The sequence below is a fragment of the Meriones unguiculatus genome, chromosome 5 (assembly GCF_030254825.1).
Source record: "Meriones unguiculatus strain TT.TT164.6M chromosome 5, Bangor_MerUng_6.1, whole genome shotgun sequence".
Lineage (NCBI taxonomy): Eukaryota > Metazoa > Chordata > Mammalia > Rodentia > Muridae > Meriones > Meriones unguiculatus.
Genome location: NC_083353.1, coordinates 120,920,970 through 120,947,064, shown reverse-complemented (window position 1 = coordinate 120,947,064; position 26,095 = coordinate 120,920,970). Strand labels below are relative to the sequence as shown.

Below are 26,095 nucleotides of genomic sequence, written 5' to 3'. Positions count from 1 at the left end.
CCTAGGCTGCATAGCAGGACCTTGTCACAAAATAACTAACTCGGGTTCTATTTTCAATCCTCTGAGCGAGGCAAGAGGGTAGGAAGAGGGTGACTAAGGAAAGTAACAGGAGAGAGGTGATACGCCGCCCCACCCAGGAGACCGGCTCTTGTGGAGCCTGCGGAGACCACGCCCCGGCCCCGCCCGGTGTCGCCCAGTGGGCGGAGACCTCCGAAGCTCCGCCCCGCTCGGTCCCCTGACCGCTCTCGGGTTCCCTGTGCCTCTCGCCCTGGGGACCCAGCTGCCCTGCTTCGCCGCTGTGGGTACGCTCGGTCGTCCTGACCCGACGGCGACACCATGTTGGGCATGATCAGGAACTCACTGTTCGGGAGCGTGGAGACGTGGCCTTGGCAGGTTCTGAGCACAGGGGCCAAGGTAGGCCCTCCGGGCTGCAGAGGACCTGAAGGAGGACTGCGCGGCCGTCCCCCAACCCTGCCCGGGGCTGGAGCGGGGGCTGCGGGGCCGGGGGTGGGACTGTGACGGAAGCTAAGTTCCGGCTGGGAGCGCCTGTCACCGCCCGGCGCTCGTCCGGGAAAGGACGCGAGAGCGCGGTCCGGCTCAGCCAGAGCAGGACAGGGACAAGGCTGACGCGGGGAAGGATCCATCTTGGCGCGTGGGACACCGCCTGTTGAATGCATTCGTCCATTTAAGCATTCCGTACCGTCTTAACTTTCCCCCCTCTTAGGACGGAAACCCACTCTGTCCTAGGCTGGCCTCGAACCCTGTCGCAATATTCCTGCCTCAGCCTTCCCAGAACTAGGATTACAGGCATGAGCCGCCGTGCGCGGCTACGTTCTGAACAGCTGTGCTTGCGAAAGGCTCTTGGTTGCATAAACGACTGGCAAAAAACGCTAGCAAGCAAAAGCAAAACAAACAACAAAACCCAAGTACAGAAAGAGTAGGAAAGGGGTGTTCTGTGGGCGTGGTGTGCTGGGTGGGCGTGCAGGCTGGGCAGCAGGGAGATGGGCTGAAGGAGGAGCCGTGAGGGAGTCCTCAGTCAAGAGCACGTGCAAAACCTCAGAGCTGTGCAGTTGGGTTTGATTTATAGAATGTTAGTGTTGGGCGCATGCACGAGTGGGCCTCGGGTCTGTTTTCCTGAAAATCACGAGTTGGGTACTCGGTTACAATCTCGCGGGCGTATATTGTTTTTCCTAAACTGGTATTCAGTTGTTGATTGGTCGATCTTAGGAATTAAACCCAGTGACCTACACCCTCAACCTGACAAATATTTTCCAAGACCTCAGGGTCTGGAACCTTGAGCCTCATGCAACAGCCCACAACTCGGCTCCAGTCTAGACTCAGCCATCCGGGGCCCTATCAACACACCCTTCTTGCTCACAGTGTCCCCAGTTGTGTATAGAACAAGCAGTTGAAGCCCCGATCACGTGGGACACCCTGAAAGGCCTTTGGCAACCAGGCAGATAATGAAAATGAGTGGAACTGGCTCGTTAGATTATAGGGCCCAGTGGCGACTGAAGCACGCTGAAGGCGCCTTATCGCTCGCTTCCCCAGGACCGGTGTTGCCAACTCTGTAAGGACAGCCAGAGGTACACGCTCTCTGTGAGGAATCCCCAGCTTAAAATTAATTATTTTAACACTCTTGCCTGCCACCTTGTGTGTGGGCCATGTGTCTCGAAAAATGAGGATTAAGAGTGGACAAAACCGAACTGGATATGGTGTCAGGAGGCAGAGGCAGGAGGATTGCCATGAGTTCGAGGCCGACTGGCTACATCCTGAGTTTCAAGCTGGAGCTGTACAGCAGCAGAGGAGCTGAATCCACCACGGAGTTCTGCCCTCCTGGAGCATAGGCTCCTGCAGCTAATGCGCAAAAAAGAATTTATACACTGTGGGACTGGAGGAATGGCTCAGAGATTTAACTGCTCTTGCAGAGGTCCTGAGTTCGAGCCCCAGCATCCACGTCAGGCAGCTCACATCCAAGTGGTAGCTATCTGCTGAAAGACTTATAGTGTAGTTATCTCATTAAAACTTAAAAAAAAAAAAAAGTTTGTTAAGATTTGAACTAAGCCAAGTGTGGCCATTTATGTCTGCAACTCCAGCACTGGGAAGCAGAGGCAGGAGAATTGTAGCTATTTAACATCAACTGTAAGGGGAGACTAACACTGACAATTTATTACATATTCAAAGATACATGTAACCTTTGTTTTTGACATGCAGAGTCCAGGTGTTGCAGTTTTAAAGGGATGATGATGATGATGATGATGATGATGATAATAATAATAATAATAATAATAATAATAAAAATAATTGGGATCCTCCCTCTGAAAGTGATCTACTTCATCCTGGGAAAAGTCTGGATCAGATTCCGTCATCTACACCCCTGGCAGGTGGAAGGCACACTGAAGGCCCCATGTGGGGCTCACTTCAACTATCCGTGTGCTCAGGACTAATGCCAGTCAGACCTTATCACCCTTTACATTGCTTGGCAGGGGAGGGAGTAGGCAACTCAACTGTGCTGAGCTGGGTGGGCCTTGAGAATGCTTGGGTTAGCACTGATAGGAATGACTAATACCCTCCAGTCCAGCCTGTGCAAATATGTAAGACCGAGAGCCTGGGTTTGAGTCCTGACTCCCCAGCTGCCCACGCTGACCGAGGCATGGTACTTAACCTCTCATTCCCTGATACCTCTAAAAATGAAGACTAAAGCAGGAACCTCCTCGTGGGCTTGTTGGAGGCATTGGATGAATGACTGAATCCATGTTAAGTGTTTCAAGTAAATAGCCAGCACATAGAAAGTTCTCCGAGGGGTTAGTAATCTTAACAGTTTCTTCTCATGAGAAAGCAGGCTTCTAAAATCACCACATGGACCACGAGTGGACAGGGGGAAAAAAAAATAACCTTAAGAAGAGCCTGGAGCAAGCCCTTGCAAGGCCTTTGGAGTTTGACTCACCCACTTTGTGCTGGTTGTTAAGGATTGGTGTTTGTGACCACAGGTCCAGATCTTCCCCCGGCAAATGCTTGAGAGGCTTGGGCGGTGGGCGGAGGGGGAAAGGAGGGCTGCTGCTATGTTCCAGGAAACAAGCGAATGCTCCAGGGTGGTTGATGTTGAGAATCAACAGTGTGGCCGAGCTTCACAAAGGTAGAAAAGTCCAGTTAGGTAAATACATTCATATAGAGCTCCATATAGAACTGATGATTTTCTAGACAGTTGCCATTTTTTTTCTTCCTCATCTATCTCTCTCTCTTCCTTCCTGCTTTTTGTTTGTTTGCTTGTTTGTCTGTTTTTATGAAACAGGGTTTCATGCAGCCCAGACTGAACCCCTGATCCTCCCATCTCCACCCCCTGGGTGCTGGAGAACTTACCACTCACCTGACTAATATCCATATTCATTCATTCATTCATTCATTCACTCATTCATTTCTTTTGACTTTTGGTTTTGTGGGCAAGGTCTCATGTAGTCCCAGGCTGAGCCTCCCCAGTGTTGGGATTATAGGCAATAGACCCAACTAAGCTTCATCTTGCACACTTAAGTTTTCACAGTGGTCCGGTGACTCAGGTGACAGGAGTGAGCACTGATGTTGTGGAAAAGCGGCGCCCATGAGGGACCTGAGCTAACAAAGTGTGAGCCGGCTTCTCCCCAGGAGCCATTATTAGCCAGGCTCTCATGCCTGTATCAAGCAGTCACTACTGTGGTCCTTGCCAATGAAGTAAAACTGGCCCACTCTGTGGCCCTCCTTTCCAAAAAAGAAAATTCTTATAGAGCGTCCACAACATGCAGGTCGTGATAATAGACACAGATATACATTGGTGACACCAACAGTCCTGACCCAGGCTTATGGCTGCCAGTAGGGCTTACAAGTATCATTGTGTCATTATAATTACAAGAGGTGTTTTGTCAAAGTACAAAAGCCTAGCAAGATTCCATAGGGAGTTTGGTTTAGATAGGCCCCTCTCGGAGTAGGTTAGAGGAACAGGACTGATGTGATGGCAGACACGGGCATTAAAGGAAACAGGAACCTGGCATGTGAGGCTGAGGCAGGAGGATTACCGTGAGTTTGAGGTTAAGCCTGAGTGAGAATGTGCCTCAGGAGAGAAGAAAAGAAATAGCAGCGTGACATAGAGGTGCTCTGGGTTCAGCTGGCAGGACAGGAGAAGCTAAGTGATACCCGGATCACCTAGCCCACTAAAGGCGTCAGTGATGGGCGGAGAGATGGCTCAGCAGTTAAGAGCTCTTACTGTTTTTGCGGAGGACCCAAAGTTGGTTCCCAGTACCTATATGGTGGCTTACAGCCTCCCATAACTGCAGTTCCAGAGACTCCGACACCTTCTTCTGACCTTTAATGGTTCCTTCACACATAGTGCACATACATGCACACTCAGGCGTATGCAGACATGCACATAAAAGAAAATAAATACTGTAAGAACTCAGTGATAAAGGCTATCAGACAGTGGACTGAAGAATGCAATCGATTTATACAGAAGATGCACATGGGCTTGCTCGCCCACCTCAACCCATTCTGGCCGTTAGTCTCCCCCTCTGCCAAAGACTCCCATACTTATTCCTCGTTTCTCAGCGTCAGCTTCCTCATAAGCCTCAGACCCTTGTGGCCAGCTGCTCTGTGAACTATTTGCTTGTCCAACAGGAATCAGATAAACAGACAGGCAAAAGCCCCTTTTATTTCAGAACTATCTAGCTTTTGGACTTTGAAGAGAGGAGAAGTTACTCCATAGCGATGGGTGGAAAAACAGAGTTGAGCCTCAAGGTTGATGCTTACTGACAGACCCTCCCCTCGAGCCTCAGACATACGGCAAAGGCCCGTGGCCAACTGCAGGCATCAGATGAATTACTTTAGAGAGATGCGGCCCTTCCAATGACAACTCGCTGTCCTCTGGCCTCCCCTTTGCCCGATCCAGTCTTTCCTGATACCAGAAACTGACTTTAGTTGGGAAGACGGCGCAGTCGTCCTGTTGCCTTGGAAACATGAGACCTGTGATCCATCTCTGAACCCCTGGTGGGAGAGAGTACGGGATGGGGCGGGGCGGGGGGAGGCTGGGCTTGGTAGCACAAGCTACCAGGGAGACAAAAACAGAAAGGTCCCGGCAGGCCCGCCCATGTGTGACCCTGCCCAAGAGAGACCCTGTCTCAAAACAGAAACAGCAAGGGGCCTGTAGGCATGGCCCAATGGTTGAAAGCTGGGGCTGTTCTTGAAGACCCAGCTCTGTTCCTAGCCCTACAGGAAGGTTCACAACCACCCATCACTACAGGTTAAAGGGATATAATAACCTCTTTTGACCTCTGGGGACCAGGGATTCACCTGATACACACACACACACACACACACACACACACTCGTGCAGGCAATCCTACACATATAAAATTAAATTTTAAAAAGGTAGTTGGATCTTGATAAATGACGTCTGAGATTCTCCTCTTGTTTACACATATACATACAAGAGAGAAAGCGCCCTTCGGTAGTATGGCACCTAGCGCAGGGTTCAGTACATAGCAGATACTCGGCACCTGATGGTTATTTGCATAGAAGGAGGAAAGAAGGTCCAAGGACCAGCTGTCTCTTTTTCCAGTAAGTTCTTGCCATTAGCTTCCCCATCTGTTACAGAGGTTAACCAACGAACATGAATTCTGAGACTTTGTTTATCGCCAGCGTTTGAATGTCTGTCCCAGATAACACCCGTGGCTAAGAAAAGCAGAATGCTGTGTGTCCCCGCAGCCTTGGAGCTCTGCAACGAGCGTGAGAGCAGAGGTTGGGGGAGCAGAATTCCGTTTCCGGTTTTGGGTCTCCTTGGGCAACCCAGCCCGCCTGATTCTTTGTTTCCTTTCGGGAGAAATGCAGGTACCGAACTTTAAATCCACTTGCAATTCTGAACCCCTGTGACTCACACAGTGGAGTTTCCAGAAGTTAAAATATGACAAGTAGCAGAATCACGGGGGCGGGAGGGGGGGTCACAGAGATGAAGGTGTTGTAGAGGCTGCTGCTGTGGCACACCCAGAGTCGGCTAGGGAAGGCTGTTAGGGAGCGCCAGTCTTACAGGTGGAAGCCTCAAGCGGTCCTTGGTGTCCCTTGATGCCATGGCCCAGAGTCAAGGCTGCTTAGCTGCCCCGTGCTTCCTGGTTCGGTGTGATTCCCCTTTCTCGTGGAAAGGGGTTTTCTTTATTTATTCTATTAGTTCATGCATATACATGTGTATACTAAATTTTAGTTCTTTACATTCCCCGTTACCTTGTCTCACCCCGCAGCCTTCTCCCCAAAAGTGTCTGTTTTCATGTGTTTTCTGTCTCTCTCCCGACCCCCACCGTGTGTGTGTGGTATGTGTGGTGTGTGTGTGTGTGTGTGTGTGTGTTCCTCTGAGTTTGAATAGGCTTTCCTGTATGAGCGCGGGTGGAACCAGGCTACACCACTGAAGACAGTGATGGCCCTCCCCCCAGCCGCCATGAATTGTCAGGGCATAGAAATATTTACTTTCAAGGCATACCTCGATAGCCCCAACTGCCCTTGAACTCAGCCTTAGGTTCTTCCTGCCCCTACTTCCCCAGGGCTAAAATTATAGCCATGTCCTACGACAGCCAGTTTATACAGTGCAGGGGATCGAACCCAGAGCTTTGTCGGTGTGAAGCAAGCACTCCACCACTGAGCCGCACCCTCAGCCCCCGAATGGGAGCTTAAACATGAAATTTAAACTTGGAGGTTGCATTAAATTTTCCAGGCTCTGGGCTGCTAGGTCACATAGTGAGACCACCCTTCTACCACCTCCAAAAATAAAATAATAATTTAAACATTTTTTTCCTATCCTCTTTCTTATTACTCATCTTTAGTTTGTATTACAAAACAATAGTTTTATTGCATTTCAAGTATGAAGTTAGATACTTGTTCAAACTACAGAGGCCACTCACAGCTCTACTGTCCTCCCTAAACTTTGTTTTCCCTCTTTGAGTTCTGGGGGTCAAAGTCTCCTCCCCAGTCGAGAATCTCATTGCAGAATGATACAGGAAACCCTGTTTGATGAACTTGAGCCAGCCAGTTCCTCCGTCACTTGTCCCTTTCTCATAACCACTGAAGGAGAAATGGCCCTGAAGCAAATAAACACCTAGAGAATTTGCATCATATAAATTGTGTGGTTTGGTTCTGGTCCACGAAGACCTTATTTTTTCCAACTACAACAGTGTCCCATCGCCAGACAGTAAAGTCAAAAAAGACCAACTTTACCATTAGCACAGTGAGATAAAATTCGCTCGACCAGAGTAGAAGGAAAAAGAGTCCAGGTGTACTCGGGCTCAAGTGTTATTTTTGCAGAATTTTGGTTCCACCACATGTGTGTTCATAAGAAAGCCTGATGTAGAAATATTTTTCTTTTTGTGGACTGTATTTTTTTTTTTTTAAGTTTGGAGGAACAAACACAAAGTTTGAGAACACTACCTTCCTCGATGTTCAGGAACACAAAATTATATCTGGAAAGGTATCACGTGGCAAGGCGAAGGGGACAGGTTGCCAAAGAAGAGTGCGTGTTTGCTGTGATCTGAACACCAGGGAAAGGTTAATGGCCGTTGGACAGAGGCTCAGTACAAAGGACGGGCCTCAGCGAGAAAGGCCTTGTTGGGGAAGAGACACTGCAACCCCGTGAGGTGTGACCTGGGAGGCTGGGAAGGCAGCTAGGTAGGACTGCTAGAGCAGCATTGAAGGCCCATTAAGGGAAGGCTGCTGCCCTCTAGCCCAAAGAATGGGCTCTACCCCGAGATGAAGACCTGCCACTGTCTCCTCCCATAACAGTCCATGCAGTTGGGTCGAGGGACTAAGGGGCATCCTCCAAAGCAGGTTGCCATAAGTCATACTGGAGAGGCTGGAGGAATACTTATCCCTTTTCTGAGATAATAACATGCTTTTCCTTCCCAGGATTCCCGCTCTTGGTTAGTAGCATAAGAGCTGTAGTCTAGCCTGGCCACTTTCTTGGTTTACTCAGAAAAGCACCTTTCTCTTTACTTCTTCATGTCTCTCTTCCAAACATGCTTCCCTGACACTTCAGGCCTCATTTTTTCTAAAGCTCCCCTCCCCCACCGTGTGAATGGCCTCCACGTCAGCTTAAGTCAAATGACATGGCTCCTTCTTCTTCCTCCTCCAGAGGGCTGCCAAGATTCATAGTTCATCTGCCCTGGGGTTTTTCCTTTAAACTGTGATAGGCTTCCTTTGGAGTCTGGTTTTGTTTTGTTTTGTTTTTAATGAGTCCAAGAACCCCAGGAGGGGACCCCATTTCTTCAGTAACAATGGCAGCTCTAATGGGATGCCACCAATGTATGGTAACATCTTCTGGATCTCATTCCTCTGACCCCCCAAAATAAAAACACAAATATAGAAAAGAGAGAAAGAGGCAGTAGGGGCTAACCCACCCCACAAACACATCATACCACAAATCACATACATATCGCACACATTTAATGTTTCCTTAATCACAGCCATGTTTCTAGAATGAGGCTGTTCCTGGGATCTTCAGTTGTTGCTTTTAATGCATTTTTTTGTTTGTTTGTTTGTTTTCTCTTTTTCATGTTTTTCTTCACTTTTCTGGCATCTGCTAAATGATGGATCTCCTCAACTTTTTTATTGTTTTTATTTCATTCATTCATTCATTCATCGTGTGTGTGTTCATGTAAGCGAGCACATCATGGCACAGGTGTGGCAGTCAGAGGACAACTTGCAGAAGCTGGACCACACCTTCCCCCACACAGGACCTGGGAACTGAACTTGGGTCTTCAGGCTTGGTAGCGAGTGCCTTTACCTGCTGAGCCATCCCACTACCGGCTCCCTATAAGTCAGTGTACACAGAAATCATTACAAGATTTTCATCAAATACTTACATATTACATAGCATTATGCGTCCCTCTTATTTGACCTCTACTTTTCTCATCCTCCCTCTCCACAAATAGTTCCCCTTCAGCCTTCTTGTCCTGTGTGTGTGTGTGTGTGTGTGTGTGTGTGTGTGTTGTTTAAATCTGGATTCTACATGGAAGAAAACAAGATACCTTGTCTTCACTTCACCTTCCTCTATCCTCTCTCTTTCTCTCTCTGTCTCTCTCTCATAGTTCACATACATATCACGTGTATATAGTTTATGCACATTTATATATTTACATATATGTATATTTATGTATATAGTTTACATGTATTTAAATTCCGATGCCACATATGAAGAAACATGTCCTTTGTCTCTCTGAGTCTGGATGATTTCACTCAACATGGTGCTCTCCAGTTCCCATCGTCCTTCAGACATTGCCAGTTCACTCTTCTTTACGCTAAGTAAGACCATTCTCTACACCACGAGTTCTGTGTCCACTGCTCTGTTGTAGCATTCAGGCTGCCTGTCTTGGTTATTGTGGATAGGCACTAATAAGCGTGAATTGTGGATCTCTGTGCCGGGCTGACCTGGGTTCCGTCAGGTTTATTTCCAGGAGCAGTGTAGCTGGATCGTCTGGTTATTCTGGTTTTAGTTTCTGAGGACCCTCCAGGCTGATTTCCATAGCAGCTGAACCACTTTGCATTTTTAATCATTTGTAAATGATTCCTCTTTCCCTACATCCTTTATCCTTGACAGCATATCCTGCCATTTGTCATCTGGTTGCTACTGCTGCTGCCTCCTCTTCCTGATCTTCCTCCCCTCCTCCTCCTCTTCTTTTTTTTTTTTTCTTTTTTCTTTTTTCATTTACTTACTTAATCACTTTACAGCTCCAGCCCAGCCCACGCCCTCGCCCTCATCTCCTTCCAGTCCTGCCCCCACACCTCTCCTCTCCCATCCCCCCTCCTCCCAAGGGGCACCAACCCACCCTGGCACTTCAAGTCACAGTAGGATTAAGCACATCCTCTCCCACCTGGGAGTGACCCGCAGCCCGGCTAGGGGAAAGGGACTCAGCAGCAGGCAGCAGAGTCAGACACAGCCCCTACTCCTATTGTTAGAGATCCACATGAAGACCAAGCTGCACATCTGCTGCATATGTGTAGGGGGTCTAGGTTCAGCCCACGCAAGCTCTTTGGTTGGTGGCTCAGTCTCTGTGAGCCTCCATGGGCCCAGGCTTGCTTACTATGTTGGTCTTGTGGTGTCCTTGACCTTTCAGGATCCCTCTATTCTTCCTCACTCTTCCATAGCACTCACCGGGCTTGGCCCATTGCTTGACTGTGGGTCTCTGCATCCGTCTCCATCAGCTGCTGGATGAGGCCTCCCTGAAGACTAGACTCCTGTCTGCAAGCATAGCAGAGTACCATTAACAGTGACAGTGGTCGGCCCTCTCCTGTGGGGGTCTCAAGCTGTTCCAGCCCCTCATTTGCCATTTCCTCCATCTCTGTTCCATCTTTACGCCAACACTTCTTGTAGACAAGACACATTTTGGGTCAAAAGTTTTATGGGTAGGTTGGTGTCCTCTTCCCCCACTGGGAGTCGCACCTGGATATAGAAGGTGCGGACTTAACACCTATTGCTTGGAGTCTCAGCTAGGGAGACTCCCAGGAGCCTCCCCTGTCCCAGAGATGCCTCCCCACTGACTTCTATTCTCTCTCCCTGTCCTTCCCCTCACTGCCATCCTCTCTCTGCCCACCTGACCCATTATCCTTCCCACCCCTTCTCCTACACAGTTTTCTCCTCCATCAACTTCGGATATCTGTTGTATTACTTGTTCTGAGTGAGATTCAAGCATTTTTCCCTTGGGCATTCCTTGGCTTCTTTGGGTCTATGGGTTGTTCCGTGGTTATCCTGAGCTTTATGGCTAATATCCCCTTAAAAGTGAGTATATACTAAGCATGTCTATCTGGGTCTGGGTTACCTCATTCAGGGTGATCTTCTCTAGTTCCATCCATTTGTCTGCAAATTTCATGATTTCTTTGTTTGTAATAGCTGAATAGTATTCCACTGTGTAAATGTACCACAATTTCTGTATCCATTCTTCAGTTGAGGGGCATCTAGGTTGTTTCCAGTTTCTGGCTATTATGAATAAAGCTACTATGTACATAGTTGAGCAAGTGTCCTTGTTGTATGGTGGAGCATCTTTTGGGTATATACCCAGAAGCGGTAAAGATGGGTCGTGAGGTACGTCTATTCCCAACTTTCTAAGAAACCTCCTGATTGATTTCCACAGTGATTGTACAAGTGTGCACTCCTACTAGCAATGGAGGAGGGCTCTCCTTGCTCCACATCCTCAATAGCATGTGCTGTCACTTGACTTTTTTATCTTAGCCATTCTGATGGATGTAAGATGGAATCTCAGGGTCATTTTGATTTGTATTTCCCAGATGACTAAGGGCATTGAACATTTTTTTAAGTGCTTATTGGTCATTTGAGATTTCTCTGTTGAGAATTCTCTGTTTGGCTCTGTAACCCATTTTTTAAATTGGGTTATTTAGTTTGTTGTTTCATAATTTCTTGAGTTCTTTATATATTTTAGATATTAGCCCTCTGTTGGATGTAGGATTGGTGAAGATCTTTCCCCAATCTGTAGGCTGTCATTTTGTTCTGATGACAGTGTCCTTTGCCTTACAGAAGCTTTTCAGTTTTTAAGAGGTCCCACTTATTAATTGTTGTTCTTAGAGCCTGAGCTGTTGGTGTTCTGTTCAGGAAGTTGTCTCCTGTGCCAATGAGCTCAAAGCTATTCCCCACTTTTTCTTTTAATAGATTTAATGTATCTTGTTTTATGTTGAGGTCTTTGATCTACTTGGACTTCAGTTTTGTGCAGAGTGATAAATATAGATCTCTTTGCATTTTTCTACTTGTAGACATCCAGTTAGACCAGCACCATTTGTTGAAGATGCTGTCTTTTTTCCAATATATAGTTTTTGGCTTCTTTGTCAAAAATCAAGTGTTAACAGGTGTGTGGGTTTATTTCTAAGTCTTCGGTTCCATTACCCTCCTCTTCTTCCTTGTTTGTAGCTTCTTTGAGTAGTTTTATTTGGTAGAGAGAAGCATTTGAGGCATTGTTTGTTTGGTTTTTTTTTGTTTGGATTTTTTTAATTATTATTTTGCTTTTTGAAATAGGATTTCATGTAGCCCAGGCTGGCCTAGAACTCCTGATCCTTCTGCCTCCACATCCCAAGTGCTGGGGCTTACAGGACAGTGCCACCATGCTCAGCCTTCATTTATTTTCTTGTTAACTTCATGATCGTCTTCTCCTGTTTTCTTCCCTTTTCTTGACTTTCTGGTATACTCCCAGCAATGTTATCTTTAAACCTTTCTAGGGATATTATTATAACAGATATTATCCGTTAATATATTTTTAAAGATTTTTTTATTTTTTAATTATGTGTATGTGCACAGGACTTGGGGTACCCCAGAATCCAGAGGTTTTGAATCTCCTGAACCTGTAATTACAGAGAGCTGTAAGCTGTGAAAGTTGGGTGCTGGGAACTAAAGTTGGGTCCTTTGCAAGGGTATCACACACTCTTCATGGCTAGGCCACCTCTCCAGCACCCAATACTTCCTTCTTTCTTTCTTTCTTTCTTTCTTTCTTTTCTTTCTTTCTTTCTTTCTTTCTTTCTTTCCTTCCTTCCTTCCTTCTTTCTTTCTTTCCTTCCTTCCTTCCTTCCTTCCTTCTCTGTCTCTCTCTCTTTCTTTCTTTCTCTTTCTTTCTTTCTTTCTTTCTTTCTTTCCTTCCTTCCTTCCTTCTTTCTTTCTTTCCTTCCTTCCTTCCTTCCTTCCTTCTCTGTCTCTCTCTCTTTCTTTCTTTCTCTTTCTTTCTTTCTTTCTTTCTTTCTTTCTTTCTTTCTTTCTTTCTTTCTTTCTTTCATCTCCAAAAGCTTTTTCTATCTCTTGGTGTTCCATTTTTGTAATGTTTTCAGTATTCTGGAGTATAATAGCTTCTCGGTCTCCCATAGAATGCCAATTATAAGATCTGTTTGTTTGTTTGTTTGGTGGTGGTGCTCTTGCTTTTAGAAGCATGTCATGGAGCCCAGGCTGGCCTTCAACTTGTTATGTAGCTGAGGAGAACCTTGAACTCCTGTTTTGTCCCCACCTCCTAAGTGCTACAATTACAGACATGTGCTATCCCTTCATACAAGCTTTTCTCGTAACAGCTTTTGATGTTCTACATTTATGAAAATCTCAGAATCTACTTCTCATAGGGCTTCATATGGAGTCAGTCTCACACTGCCACGCCCACCCCGGGGAGGTTCTTGCTGCTTTGAGCTCCTTTCGTTCTTACTGTGTCTGCTGCATCTCCAGGAAGAAGTCTCCTATGAGGAAAGAGCCTGTGAAGGGGGCAAGTTTGCCACTGTGGAGGTGACAGACAAGCCCGTGGATGAGGCTCTCCGCGAAGCGATGCCCAAGATCATGAAGTATGTGGGCGGCACCAATGACAAAGGTGAGCACGCCAGAGGGACAGGCTCTGTGTGCGCTCCTGTCATCCGTGAGGACGTCAGGGAGTGGCTGCAGGCTCCTGTAACTGCCTGGTCCAGTGTCCTACACAAGTGGTGGCGGGAAGCTCTAACAGACCGCTCTGGTGTCAGCTCAGCCTGCCTCTCCTCAGTTCACGGTTTCTCCAAGTGCAGAGCCAGGCGCTCGCTCTTTTGGTTTTGGTTTTGCTTTCTACCACCACAGTGTCCTTTGGGTGAATGGGCTGAGAACACCCACAGTAAGCTGAGTTCCCTGCAAAAGGCATGGTTGTCGTCCGACTGGAGACCGCCAGCACCAGGCTGGAAATCTGTCAGCCTGCAGATTGTTGATTGCAGAGGCTCAGTGGGCTATAGCAGGCTCAGACTCGGTTCTGGCGACTGAAGATCTGTGAACTCTCAAGGCATCCCTGGCTTTAGAACATGGCAGCCCACACTGGCTACCTTCTCCCCAGGCCCCATTTCTGGTGAATATAAGTGGCTGGACTGAAATTTCATGTAGGGCACACCATGGGAGCATAAATTGTAATTTTTGGCTTTTGTTCTGTTTTGTTTTCATGCTGAGTATCTACATAGCCCTGGCTGTCCTAGAACTTACTATGTAGACCAGGTTGTCCTGGTCTACAAAGCAGTTCAGGACAGCAAAGGCTATACAGGCTGTCTCAAAAAAACAAAAAACAAACAAACAAAAAAAACCCAATAATAATAATAATAATTTATTTTTCTTAACTGTCAAAGCATTTCTTTAAGTGAAAATATGTATAAACAAAACACTATGACTAATTTCTTCTTCCGTTTTAGTTTTCACTCATTGCTGTGTCTCTCTAGAGCTTCACAGATGCTGGGGATCAAACCCAGGGCCTTGAGTGTGCTAAGCAGATGCTCTACCACTGAGCTACATCCCCAGCTCTTGGATTTTGAGTCAGGATCTTGCTGTGTAGCTCAGGCTGCCTGGAACTCACAATCCTCCCTCTTCCTCTTGAGTGCTAGCATTACAGGCATGTGCCACCGCACCGGCACTCCAAGGCCTTTTAATATAAATATGAATATTCCTACTAGTGCACATTTTGTGTCTGTGACTTGTTGTTTTAGAGTCATGCTCTGTGGTTATACGTCTTCTTAGGCATAATTGCTCATGGCTGCGTTGTGTGGTACCATGTGTTCCTAATTTACTCCTGTTTTGAACAGTTGCAAACTATCCTGCAGGGAATGAATGAACTGTTAGCCATACTTTCCCATAGTTTTCGTCTTTCTCAAATAGGCAGGTCCTTATGCATCTACATTCTTGCTATGTGTCACCAAGGGTTTTCAGTTTTGTTCTCTTCAACCACGGAGGCTGGAGAGATGGCTCCATGGTCGAGATAAATTACTGCCCTTGCAGAGAGCCTGAGTTCAGTTCCCAGCAACAGAAGAAGCTGGAGAGATGCCTCAGTGCCGAAGAGCACTTGCTCTTGCCGAGAACCAGGGGTCAGTTCCAACACCAACATGGCAGCTCCCAGCCATCTGTTCCCTCTTCTGGCCCCTGCAACCACATGAATGTGGAGCTCATGAAGGCACACATACACACATATAAAAATAAATAAATAGTGCCACCATACTACCTCCAGCATATGAAAGGAAGAGATACTGCACATGTCCAGTTATATATAGTTGCTGCCTGAAATGTTTGTTGCTCATTTAAAAAAAATTGTCATGGGAGAGAAAATGAGATTCATGGCCTTCAGAGGATCTGTCTAATGTCTGCTTCCCTCTGTTCAGGAATTGGCATGGGCATGACAGTCCCGATTTCTTTTGCCGTGTTTCCCAACGAAGACGGCTCCCTACAGAAGAAACTGAAAGTCTGGTTCCGGATTCCAAACCAGTTTCAAAGCAGCCCCCCGGTTCCCGGTGATGAGAGCGTGAAGATCGAGGAGCGGGCGGCCATCACCGTCTACTCCACGTAAGAAGGCGGTGCTTAGCATCCAGTGACAGCATTTCGTGGGCCTAGCGACTCCTTGCATCTTCTCAGGGTGCATTTATACTGGCTTTTCACTGTGGCTTAATTAATTTCAGTGAAGAAACAATTTGTGACAGTAGCTCGCTTTCATTTCTTTAGGCTGTAGCACACTTGCATTTGTGGTTTATCTAGATAAATTGGCCTGTGGCAGTAATGATACATAGAAAGTGTCACCCTCAGCCTAAGCTTAGGATGAACACCTGCATTTGCCAGAGAAGCATCTTAGAAAAAATTGAGGGATGCATACATGTGTGTGTGTGTGTATGTATGTATATATGTATACACATATATGTATATATGTCAATAATAGTTTGGGGTCATGGAGACGTGGGAATATAATGGCTGGGAAATACGTGACTTACAACCCATGCTTCCCTTGATATAGAAGGGTAGTCAGTGTTTGTCGGAGCTGAACAGCCAGCCCCCTGCTTGTTTTGGCCCTGATCCTTTAAGCAAAGGACACACCCGCCCTCCTGTCCTCTGGTTCTGTTTTAGGACCCCTTCCCTGCCTGTTACCTTTCTTCACTTTAGAAAGCAGTAGGAGCAAACTGGCACCTGTTTCTGTTGGCTTTACTTTGTCCTGTTTTCTTGGTGCTGGGAACTGGACCCAGAGCCCCGTGCATGCTCGCTTGTATTCTCCCACCAAGCTACGCACACCCCCAGACTGGCGCGCGTTTTTATTTTTATCCTTTGGTCCCTAGTCTGCCCTTAGGAAGCCAAGTCTCTTCTGGATAATTGCTAACTCCCTGTTTGTCAAAATTCCACTGTGTGGCGGGCACCTAACCAGGTTCAAAAGAAGACCAGAGTCTTTGCCAGCAGTAGCCATAGGTTAAGGCTTGGGTTCTGCTCAAGCCCAACTTCATGAAAATTAACAGTACAAATGATCTTGCAATGAACAGAGTTTCTGTCCGCTGGAACCCCCCACCCCACCCAAAAGTGGCTCTTGTAGGCTTCCCTGTTCCAGTTCCGATTCCTCCTCTGAGGGTCCTGCCTTAGAAAGCTAGTGTGGGTGCGTCTGCCGGCTGTGGGCATTCTTTGGCCTGGTGAACAGAGCCCCCCAGAGGACAGAGAGTGTAATGCAGCTATGCTACTGACAATGGAGCCCCAAGTCCTAATCTAGCCTTCATTCAGACTTCCCAGCCTCATGCAGAGGCTTCTGAGAACTCGAAACAGAGTCAGGAGTAAGGTAGGTAGGGAACTGTGGTACCCGGGATGCAATATTTAAGGAGGCACTTACTCCTACAGTCACCCCAGTGCAGGGTGAGCACTGAGAGTAAGAGCCTCCTTAAATCTTGCACCCTGGGTGTCTGCTGGTTTCGCTGGCATTCCCGGGTCTGTCTTGCTCATTCTTCTTCCTGGGCTTTGAGAGGTGGCCAGGCGCACAATAAAAGTGCTATTATGTAGCACTCTCAAAGACTCTCAGCTCTGCCGCAAAATGGCAAGATAATGCCTTAGAAGTTACTTGGCCTCTTGAAGACTTAGTTTCCTCAGCGGTTAAGCTGGTATAGCCAACATCCTGTGGTTATTGTGAAAGGCTACCTATCATCACTTTCCAAAGTGCTGTTTACAAGTTTCTCAATGCTTGTGACCTGTTATTCTTTATCCAGTGATTATCTGAATCAGCGCCCTCCTCACCCCAGCCCCAGGGCGTGTCGTTTATCCTTTGGCCCCTCAGAAGCCAAGTCTCTTCTAAGTGATTGGTGACTCCCTGTTTGTTAAAATCCCCCTGTGTGGCAGGTGCCCAGCCATGACGGATGTACGGGGGGCCTCGGGGGCAGGGAACGGACACCTTCAGCAGCGGTAACCACAGTTGTAGGGGCAGCTGATCTCAGCATGATGAGTGGGTACTGTATCAGTCACTTTCCTGATGCCATGACGAGACAGCATGACCAGAAGTGATTTATGGAGGAAAGAGCTTGTCTTACGGTTCCAGAGGGAGAGTCCGTAATGGCGGATGCTGCATGGCAGCGGGAGGCTGGAGCAGGAAGCCGAGAGATCACAACTGCGAAGGGAAACACAAAACAGAGAGAGAGAAGCAGATGTGGCAAGACCATAAACTCTTAGAGCCCACTTCCAGTGACACCCTTCCTCCAGCAAAGCTCCGTGACTTCCCCCAAACAGCACCACCAGCTGAGGACCAAGGCTTCGACTACCTGAGCCTGTCGGGGGCATTTTGCACCCAAACCACCACAGTGCAATTCCTTTGTCTCTAAATATCTTGTGGATACTTCCATTGTAAGCATGCTGTATCACTAAGCAGCACACCCAGCCGCCTGTGAAAGGCTGAGAGCAAAAGCGAGTGAAAGCATTTGCACCCATCACTTACCATGGATGGTCAAACCAGGGACAACTCTCTGCTATATGTTGACAGGGGAAACACCCTGAACTCTTGAGTAATTCCACACCATTCCTGGCCCCACCTCCCCACGTGTGAGCATAGCCAGCAGGGCAGTGAGCACATAAGAAACAGACTTCTCAGAATGCAGGCTTCAGGGAGACAGCTTCTTTAATTGCTGGGGCAGGGGAGACAAAGGCTGCTTCAACTCTTGGGGAGTGGGTAGATGCTTTCAGGATGGGGGGGCTTGTTGCTGGGGTGCCTTATTTGCATGAAGAGGAATTCCAGGTGCTTGCTAGACATGACCTTATAAGGGGAGAGGAAGTTTAACCTGTAACCTGGCCACCAGGCTAGTGACAACCTCAAGGGTCAAGGGTGACAGAAACCTCAAGGGTCAAGAGTGCCAGAGTTGAGGGCCATAGGCTACATGTGCCAGGACATGCAGGCCCAGAACAGGGCACAAATGGTCCTATTCCTGCCAGTCTCGAGACGAGACTTTTCAGGGTTTGGGCACTCCTTGACCTCACGGCTCCCCAGTATGGATTTTATCCAGAAATATTTTAATGGAACTATGGGATATTTTTTTAAACATCATAATACCATACTACTTCTAAATGTTAACAGTGATTTGTTAAATTCTAATAATATAAACTATCTGGTTGATTGATTGAATGATTGATGGATTGATTTTGGTGCTTGAGGCAGGGTCCTGTAAGGTATTCCAAGCTGACCTTGAATCCTCAACCTCCAGCCACATAGCCTAGTGCTGGGATTACAGGCATAGAGGACCATGGATGACTCTCCCATTTACAGTTCAATTTTAAGGTTTATTCTTTGCAGTTAGTCAGTTGGTGTGTGTGTGTGTGTGTGTGTGTGTGTGTGTGTGTGTGTGTGTGTGTGTGTTGTGGTGGTGGGGCATGAGTATGGGCACGTGGAGGTCATAGGACAACTTTTGGCAGTCAGTTCTCTACCTCGTTGTGTGTTCTGAGAATCAAACTCAGGTCATGAGGTTTATATAGCAAGCACTTTTACCTACTGAGCTATTTTGTTGGCTTTGGTCAGTCTGTTCTTAAGCTCTTTCAATCTGTAATCCTCCAGGCCTCAGAGCGTACTCATTTGTTCCTGCAGTTGGCAGATCACTGGCCCCGTTGTTTCACAGAGTCTCAGTCATGCTGATCTGTGCGTGACTTTAACAGGTCTGCTGCTTGCTCCCATGTTGACTGGCATTTGGTACTAGAGCTGCACTCAGACTGAGGCTTTCGAGTTCAGAGGAAGAACGTTTCCCGGGTGTTCAGTCCTGTCAGGGACTCTGGCTCTCTAGGGGCTGAGCCCTGGTCGGGGCTCCTGTGTCTGCTAACCTCCACTCCTGTGGAGTGGCTAGTAAGCTGGGGATACTTCTTCTTGTTTGCCTGCCCCGTGAGAGCTTATGCAGTGATAAGGACTTCTTTGTATCTTCATCTACCAGCTGGCATACTTCACCAAAGATAAGCCTCCCCTTTTCTCTCGTTTGGTTTTACTAAGGTAGTCACATGGAAAGGGCAGGGATGTGTGGCTGTCACCTTCTCTTCCTTTGCTAGTTTTTGGGATTATGATTTCTTCTGAAGGTGGAGATCTTCCTCTCTGGTGTGTTTTGTTTTGCTTTGCTTTGCTGGTTTACAATCAGCAGAAACTAAGACTTCAACACATTAGAGGCCTTGTACTGCTTTGTGCTTGTTCTTTGTTTGTTGGTTTTGGGGTTTTTTTGTTTTGTTTTGTTTTGTTTTTCTTTTTTGGCTTTAAGAATATCTATTTATTTGGTGTGGGTATAAATCCAGGTATGAGTATGCTATGCAGAGGGTGTGAAGGTCAGAGGACAGTTTTGTTGGTACTTGGTGTTCAATTTGAGCCAGACTCTTTGTTCCTTTTCTGCTGTTTATAGCAAGCTAGCTGGCCTGCAAGCTTCCTGGGACTCTGCCGTCTCCATTTCCTGTCACCCCAATGGAGCACTGATATTGCAGGTGCTCTTGGTATGGGTCTAGCTTTGATTGTGGGTCCTGGAGGTTCAAACTCAGGATCTCATGCAAGCACTTTTGCCACTGAGCTGTTTCCCCAGCCCCTCATTCCCTTTGTGAGACAGGGTCTTAGGAGCCCTCACTGGCCTTGAACTCACTTTGACACCTGGGACAACCTTGTGTTTCTGATCCCCGTGCCTCCACCCTCTGGGTCCTGGAGTTATAGGTGAGCACCACCATACCAGGATCTGAGGTTTTTATTCTGCCCGATGCTCAGATTGTTTCATTTGGGGCCAGTAGGGGCCATGTTGGTTTCCTGTTGGTCTCTTAATCCTTTGACACACCTTTCACCAGCTTTGATATCTTCCTTGCTTTCAAGCATGTCTTAATATTTCCTGCTCTCAAGCTAGAGTTATCCACTCATTCCTCTAGGACCTGGTTCCTTATGATTAAAAGGGCATCTAGGTAAAGGATAGATGAGGACCAGGGAGACGGCTCAGTGTGTGTAGACATTAGCCACACCAGCCTGCTAACCTAAGGTCAGTTCCCAGAACCCACATAAAAACACAGATGTGGTGTCCTGCGCCTGCCCTCTCAGCTCCCCTACAATGAGATGGGAAGTGGAGACAGGAGAATCATCTGGAAGCTTGTGGCCCAGCAAGCTTGGAGTACACAGTGAAGCTGCAAAAGCAAGAAAGTAGGAGAGAATCAGCCTCAACAAAGTAGAAGGAGAGAATCAGCCCCACAAAGTTGTCCTCTGACCTCTACATGTGCCCCCTGGCACATGCAAGCATGCGCACGCACACACGCCAACAGACATGTGCACATAAATAAATAAGTATTAAAGGATCAATTAAGAGAGATGGATCAGCTGATAATGTGGCTTGCCTTGTAAGCCAGACGACCTGAGTTTGGGTCCCAGCACCTATGTGAAAAAGGAAAAGCCGGGCACAGCAATACACATGTAATCCCAGTGCTGGGGAAGCAGAGGCAGGGAGATCTCTGGTGCTTATTGGCCAGCCAGTCTAGCAAAATCAGTGAGCTCCGGGTTCAGTGAGAGACATCAGAAAATGAGGTGTCGAGAAATGAGGAAGACACACAGTGTTAACCTCTGGCCTTCACACATGTGTGCGTATACACCAGTGTATACATACATGAGCACACATATATAACACACACGTAAAGTGGATCCGTGGGAGAAGGGAAGGAAAGGAGGAATGGAGGGAGGAAGGAGGCAGGGAAACAGGAAGACTTCAGCCAGGTCTGTGAATTCTATGAAATCTAAACACGCAAAGGTGGCATGGATCTCTCTGGGCGGCACTGGGGAGGCTGGAGCAGAAGGGTTGTGAGTTTGAGGCAACCCTAGGGTACATAGTGAAACATTGCCTCAAACAAACCAAAGCAAAGTTTAAAGGCACCAGATACTGCGTTTATTTAGCCTTTCTCCAAGAACGAATGTTTTATAGCTGACGCACAATCCTTACTCATCAGGAGATTATTCCTGGGTTGACCACACGGTGTCACCACAAGTCAAATGTGCATTTACCAGTCACTCTGGGTCAGCTGAAAGCAAGGCTGATAAGACAAGAGAAGGCGCCAGAATTTTCAAGTAATGCAGTGAGGGTGTTTGATGACTAAATTCTTTTTCTACAGCCTTGTCAAGCCTGACTTGTCGAAAGAATGAGACAGGATCGTGTATGTAAGTGGCCACACATCACAGTTATGCTGTGTTTCTGTCTGCCTGTATAATCTCTGTATGTCTGACCTGACCGCTGAGATTGGCATCTACTCTTTGGCTGCCCTCCTTGCCTGGAGCAGAGCTACTATGTACACAGCCAGTTAATTTGGTCAGCTGGGCACAATCTAGAGTCACCTGGTGTCTTCGTTAGGGTTACTACTGCTGTGATGGAACCCAGTGACTAAAACCATGTTGGGGTGGAAAGCGTTTGCTTGGCTTACACTGCCACATCGGAGTCCATCACTGAAGGAAGTCAGGGAAGGATTACAAACAGGGTGGGAACCTGGAGGCAGGAGCTGATGCAGAGGCCATGGAGGGGTGTTGCCTACTGGCTTGCTCCCCATGGTGTGCTCAGCCTGCTTTCATATAGAACCCGGGATGGCCTCACCCACAATGGGCTGGGTCCTCCCCATCAATCGCCAATCAATAAAAGACCCTGAAGACCTGCTCCTGTCCAATGGCCCTTGCATGTGTCAAATTGATGCAAAACTAGCCAGCACACCTGGGAAGAGGAGCCCTCAGTTGAGAAATTACCTCCACTCGAGTGGCCTGTAGGTGTGTCTTTGGCATTTTCTTGATTAATGATTGCTGTGCACTAGCACAGCCCACTGTGGGAGGTGCCAGCCATGGGTTGGTAGCGCCAGGTGCTATAAGAAAGCAGGCTGAGCAAGCCATGGTGTGTGTGTGTGGCGGGGGGTGGGGGGGGAGTCAGTAAACAGGATTCCTCTATAGCAGTCCTCAACCTGTGAGTCAGCAGGAGTCCTGGCTGTGATGGACTGACGTGGAAGTGTAAGCCAAATAAACCCTTTCTGTCCTCTTGGTCAATGTTTTGTCACAGTGACAGAGGGGGGGAAATTAGGACAACAGCTAACTGCAAACTGGCGTTGACCTCTTGTTAAAGTTTTAGACAACATTAGATGGTGAATCTGAGTCATCCCTTTTTTTATTTCCTTCCTCAGTGCATGGCAGCACCACAGCCTCCCTGAAAGATAGCATAGCGTGCATGCTGGCCTGCTTGACTGACTGAAAGCCCGCCTCTTAGTCACCTCCTAGCTTCCCTCGTCATTTTAGTCGGCCTCTCTTTTGTTTCTGGAATTGTGCGTGTGTGCACGTACGCGCTTCCATGGTAAGCACAGTGTCTATCCTGACATCGGATGAGATTAAAATGCAGTGCCCTGGAGGACAGCTTCTTTGAAGACAAGGAGTTAGGAACTTATTAACAGGCTTACAAAAACAGTTTAAGCACTTTATTTCCTTTGGGGAGCTCAAAGCACTTTACGAGCGATCACTCCTTAGCGCTCACTCGAGCCTGGTTGTGAATTTGGAGAGCAGTGGACACCGAGTGTCATCCTGTGCGTGCAGAGAGGAGGCTGAGACTGCCAGGAATGAGGAGGCACTCATTGGCCACAGCAGGCTGAGTCAGCCAGGGCTGCGCCTCCTTCGAGGGGCCGTGGTTCTGGGAGAGCTTGGCTCTCCGGCGTGTTTGTGTCTCCTGTGCTTAGGGTCAGAGTGAGCTGTAAGATGAGCAGAGAAGTCAGCACATGACTGTATGTGTGTGACCCTCCCAGCCCTGTTTGTTTCTATGGTAAAGCAATAGGGAAATTTGACTTTTATTACAGGCGTCGTGCTCTGCCCAGGAATAGATATTAAAGAAGCAGGAGCTTTCAGGAGTGAACTTTATAAATTCTGGAGTGGCGACATTCCCGTGGTCACTACCGGGTCTCTGACTTCGAAGCACACTTTGACAGGTCCTCTTCCTGTAGTCACCGCTGAGGGAGGTCGTAAGACCCCGAGAACAGCCTTTCAGCTTTCTGAGCAACATCCAAATCCCTGCTCACTGTGACTGTCATCAGGGGACACCTCTGCTTCTGCCACCAGATCCATCGCTTTCCCAGTGAGCTTCTCCGAGCCCAGTTCTGTGCGGGGTCCACGTCTTCACAGCGTGTCTTAGCTTCCTTGTCGCTGTGACAAAAAGCCGATTAAGGGAGGAAGGTTTCCCCTTGGCTCGTCACGAGCGAAGGCTGGAGGCAGGAGCGTGACGTCATGGGCACACCACATGCGTAGTGATCAGGCAGAGAGTAATGGGTGCCATAGCTCAGCTCCATTTCTCTTTTCTTCCTTTTGTACTCAGTCTGTGACACAGCGCTGTCCACATCCATTCTCTCCTCAGTTAAAATCCCCGGAAACATTCATACAGGCACACCCTGGGGTGTGTCAGTCAAGCTGACAATAAAAATTAGCTGTCACCCGGTGTCAGACAGACACTCAGACCCTCAGGAAGGGCCACGTGCGGGCTGTTGAGTGGCTCAGCTGGTAGGTGTTGGACGAGCAGGCTGACGTCGGGGGTTTAGTCCCCGAATCCACATGGTGAGAAGGAAGAACCTATGTACGCTGCTGTCTGTCCCCCACACACGTGGCATATGTGGACCCCCCCCACACACACACACATTAAATAAATAAGTAAATGTGACAAAATTTTTAAGAAATAATTGTCCTACGAATATCTCTTCTGTCTACTTCCCTCAACACAGATCTGCGGGGCAAAAATTCGTGGAGAAATTCGCATCTGTTCCAAACATATACAAACATTTTAAAAAACACGTTGGGGCAGTTGGTGTGTGTGTCTGTGTGTCTGTGTCAGTGTCTGTGTGTATGTGTGTGAGAGCCACAGTGAGCATAGGGACATCAGAGAATGACTTGTGGATACCTATTCTCTCTTTGACCACCTGAGTCGTGCGGGATCGAACTGAGGTCAGCAGGCTTGGTTGGCAAGGACTTTTACCAGATGAGCCATTCACTGGCCCCACAAACTATTTTTTTCTTCATCATTATTCCCTAAACAATACATCTTAACAGCTATTTACACCGCATTTACATTGCATGAGGTATTTTTGCCTATAACCCAAAAATTATCCGAAGGTCATGAGGGGGGCCGTCACTCGGTGGGCAAAACTGCTTACCATGCAGGTCCCTGAAACCCACTGGTGATGCTCAGATGCGGACATTACAAAACTCCAGTGTCCTGTGGGCCGTTATTGCTGGAATCTTATCTTCTGCCTGCTAATCCAATTCTCTCCTCAGCGTGCAGAGCACAGCCGTCTCCTCTGCCCTCTACTCTTCCATCAGTGTGCAGGAAGGACCAGGCTGAACTCATTTGAAATTGGCTTCATCCCCATCCCTGTCCTCTGGCTGTCGTTTAGACATTAGAATGAGCAATTCCTCACACATGAAGTCCTGGGTGACCCTGTAATCAACAGTCTGAAGGCTTGCTGAGCGTGCTAACCACTCGTAAAAGAGCCAAGCGTGATTCAAAGAGCTCCACCAAAAATACTGTGTCATTTGGCCTCGTGTTGGCCTGGTGCGAAGTCAGGTTTTGAGTCACAAAGCTCATTAGCAGTGCTCGTGTACTTGACTGTAATAAGGAGGTCAGGGTGGCCCAGGTGGAGAGTGGTGTATTTAGAGCCGGCAACAGGATGAGTTTCGGTGTGGAGGCAGTGGTCCAAGAGAGACACTAATCTCGAGAGGGACATTTTCTCTATCCCCCCCCATTCCTCCGTTGAAGGAACGTGTGAAGCCTACACAGGGATCCCAAGACCATTACTGGACCCCAGCCTTGGTCAGCCCTGAGCTAACGAGGCCGCCCTGTGTCCCTGATAGGATGGGCTTGGTCATGACAACTGCCCTGCCTCAGAAGACACACAGTTGCAAAACCCCCCCCCCCTTGACTGCTCTGCCACAGCGCCTCTGAGCTGCCGTGACAGTTTTTTGTCGCACGCAACACTCATAACTTAGAGGAAGAACATTCGGGGCATGTTTACAGATGAGGTGAAATATCCCCCTCCCCATTCTCAACTCCCTGGCATGCTTGTCCTAACCATGGCCATGGCCTCTCTCTGAAAGTCTGGCTTTCTCTGCGACGTCATGCCCAGCTCCTGCTCTTCTCTCTTCAGGCAGTTCGGTGGCTATGCCAAGGAAGCAGACTACGTTGCTCACGCCAGCCAGCTACGGACCGCCCTGGAGGGCACGCCAGCCACCTACCAGGGTGATGTCTACTACTGTACGGGATATGACCCTCCCATGAAGCCCTATGGACGTCGTAATGAAGTCTGGCTTGTGAAGACATGAGTCACTGAGCTGAGAACGCCCTGAAAGGGTGCCACTGTGTCCCCTGACTTGGGGTCAAAGGGGGGCAGTGCTTCTGGAGTTCCAGCTTTCCTCTAAAACCCCTCACTTCCGGGTTTCTGAAATAAGCCAAGATTGGCAACACCGTCCTCGTTGTGTTAGGAAATTCTCTGGAAGATCAGAAAAATCCCAGAGGCATTTTTTTTTCAGCCATCTGGGTCACTGAAAACTGATTTTTTTCCTTTTTTTTTTTATTAATTACACTTTATTCACTTTGTATCCCCCCATAAGAAAAATGATTTTTAAAAATTATCTGATTTGTATTTTTTGTTAGTGAGGGAACATGTGATTTATGCATGAGCTTTCGTCTGTGATTCTCTTAAGAACTTTGTCAAGAAAGAAACCGAAAATAGAAATCTTTGACTTAAGCAGCAGAGACAGTTCTAAATATAATTTTTTCTTTAGGTTCTATGGACCTTTAAGAAATATTTAATTTTATGTGGGGGGAGGTGGGGGGTTTCAGAGCCCATAGGAAGGCATCAGAT

At 47.7% G+C, this 26,095-nt stretch overlaps 1 protein-coding gene across 1 annotated transcript; it reads left to right on the top strand.

Annotated features, from left to right (window-relative positions):
- The first annotated feature begins 216 nt into the window (after positions 1–216).
- Hebp1 (heme binding protein 1) lies at positions 217–25,862 on the top strand. The gene is made up of 4 exons (XM_021634098.2): positions 217–414; positions 13,202–13,340; positions 15,127–15,307; positions 25,379–25,862. The coding sequence occupies exons 1-4, from the start codon at positions 337–339 to the stop codon at positions 25,551–25,553; spliced, it is 573 nt and encodes a 190-aa protein (XP_021489773.1). The 5' UTR covers positions 217–336; the 3' UTR covers positions 25,554–25,862.
- Positions 25,863–26,095: the final 233 nt, after the last annotated feature.

Coding starts and splice junctions, on each gene's coding strand:
- Hebp1 (XM_021634098.2), top strand. CDS start 337: ATGTTGGGCATGATCAGGAACTCACTGTTCGGGAGCGTGGAGACGTGG. Junction 415..13,201: donor TTCTGAGCACAGGGGCCAAG/GTAGGCCCTCCG, acceptor CTGCATCTCCAG/GAAGAAGTCTCCTATGAGGA. Junction 15,308..25,378: donor GCCATCACCGTCTACTCCAC/GTAAGAAGGCGG, acceptor TTCTCTCTTCAG/GCAGTTCGGTGGCTATGCCA.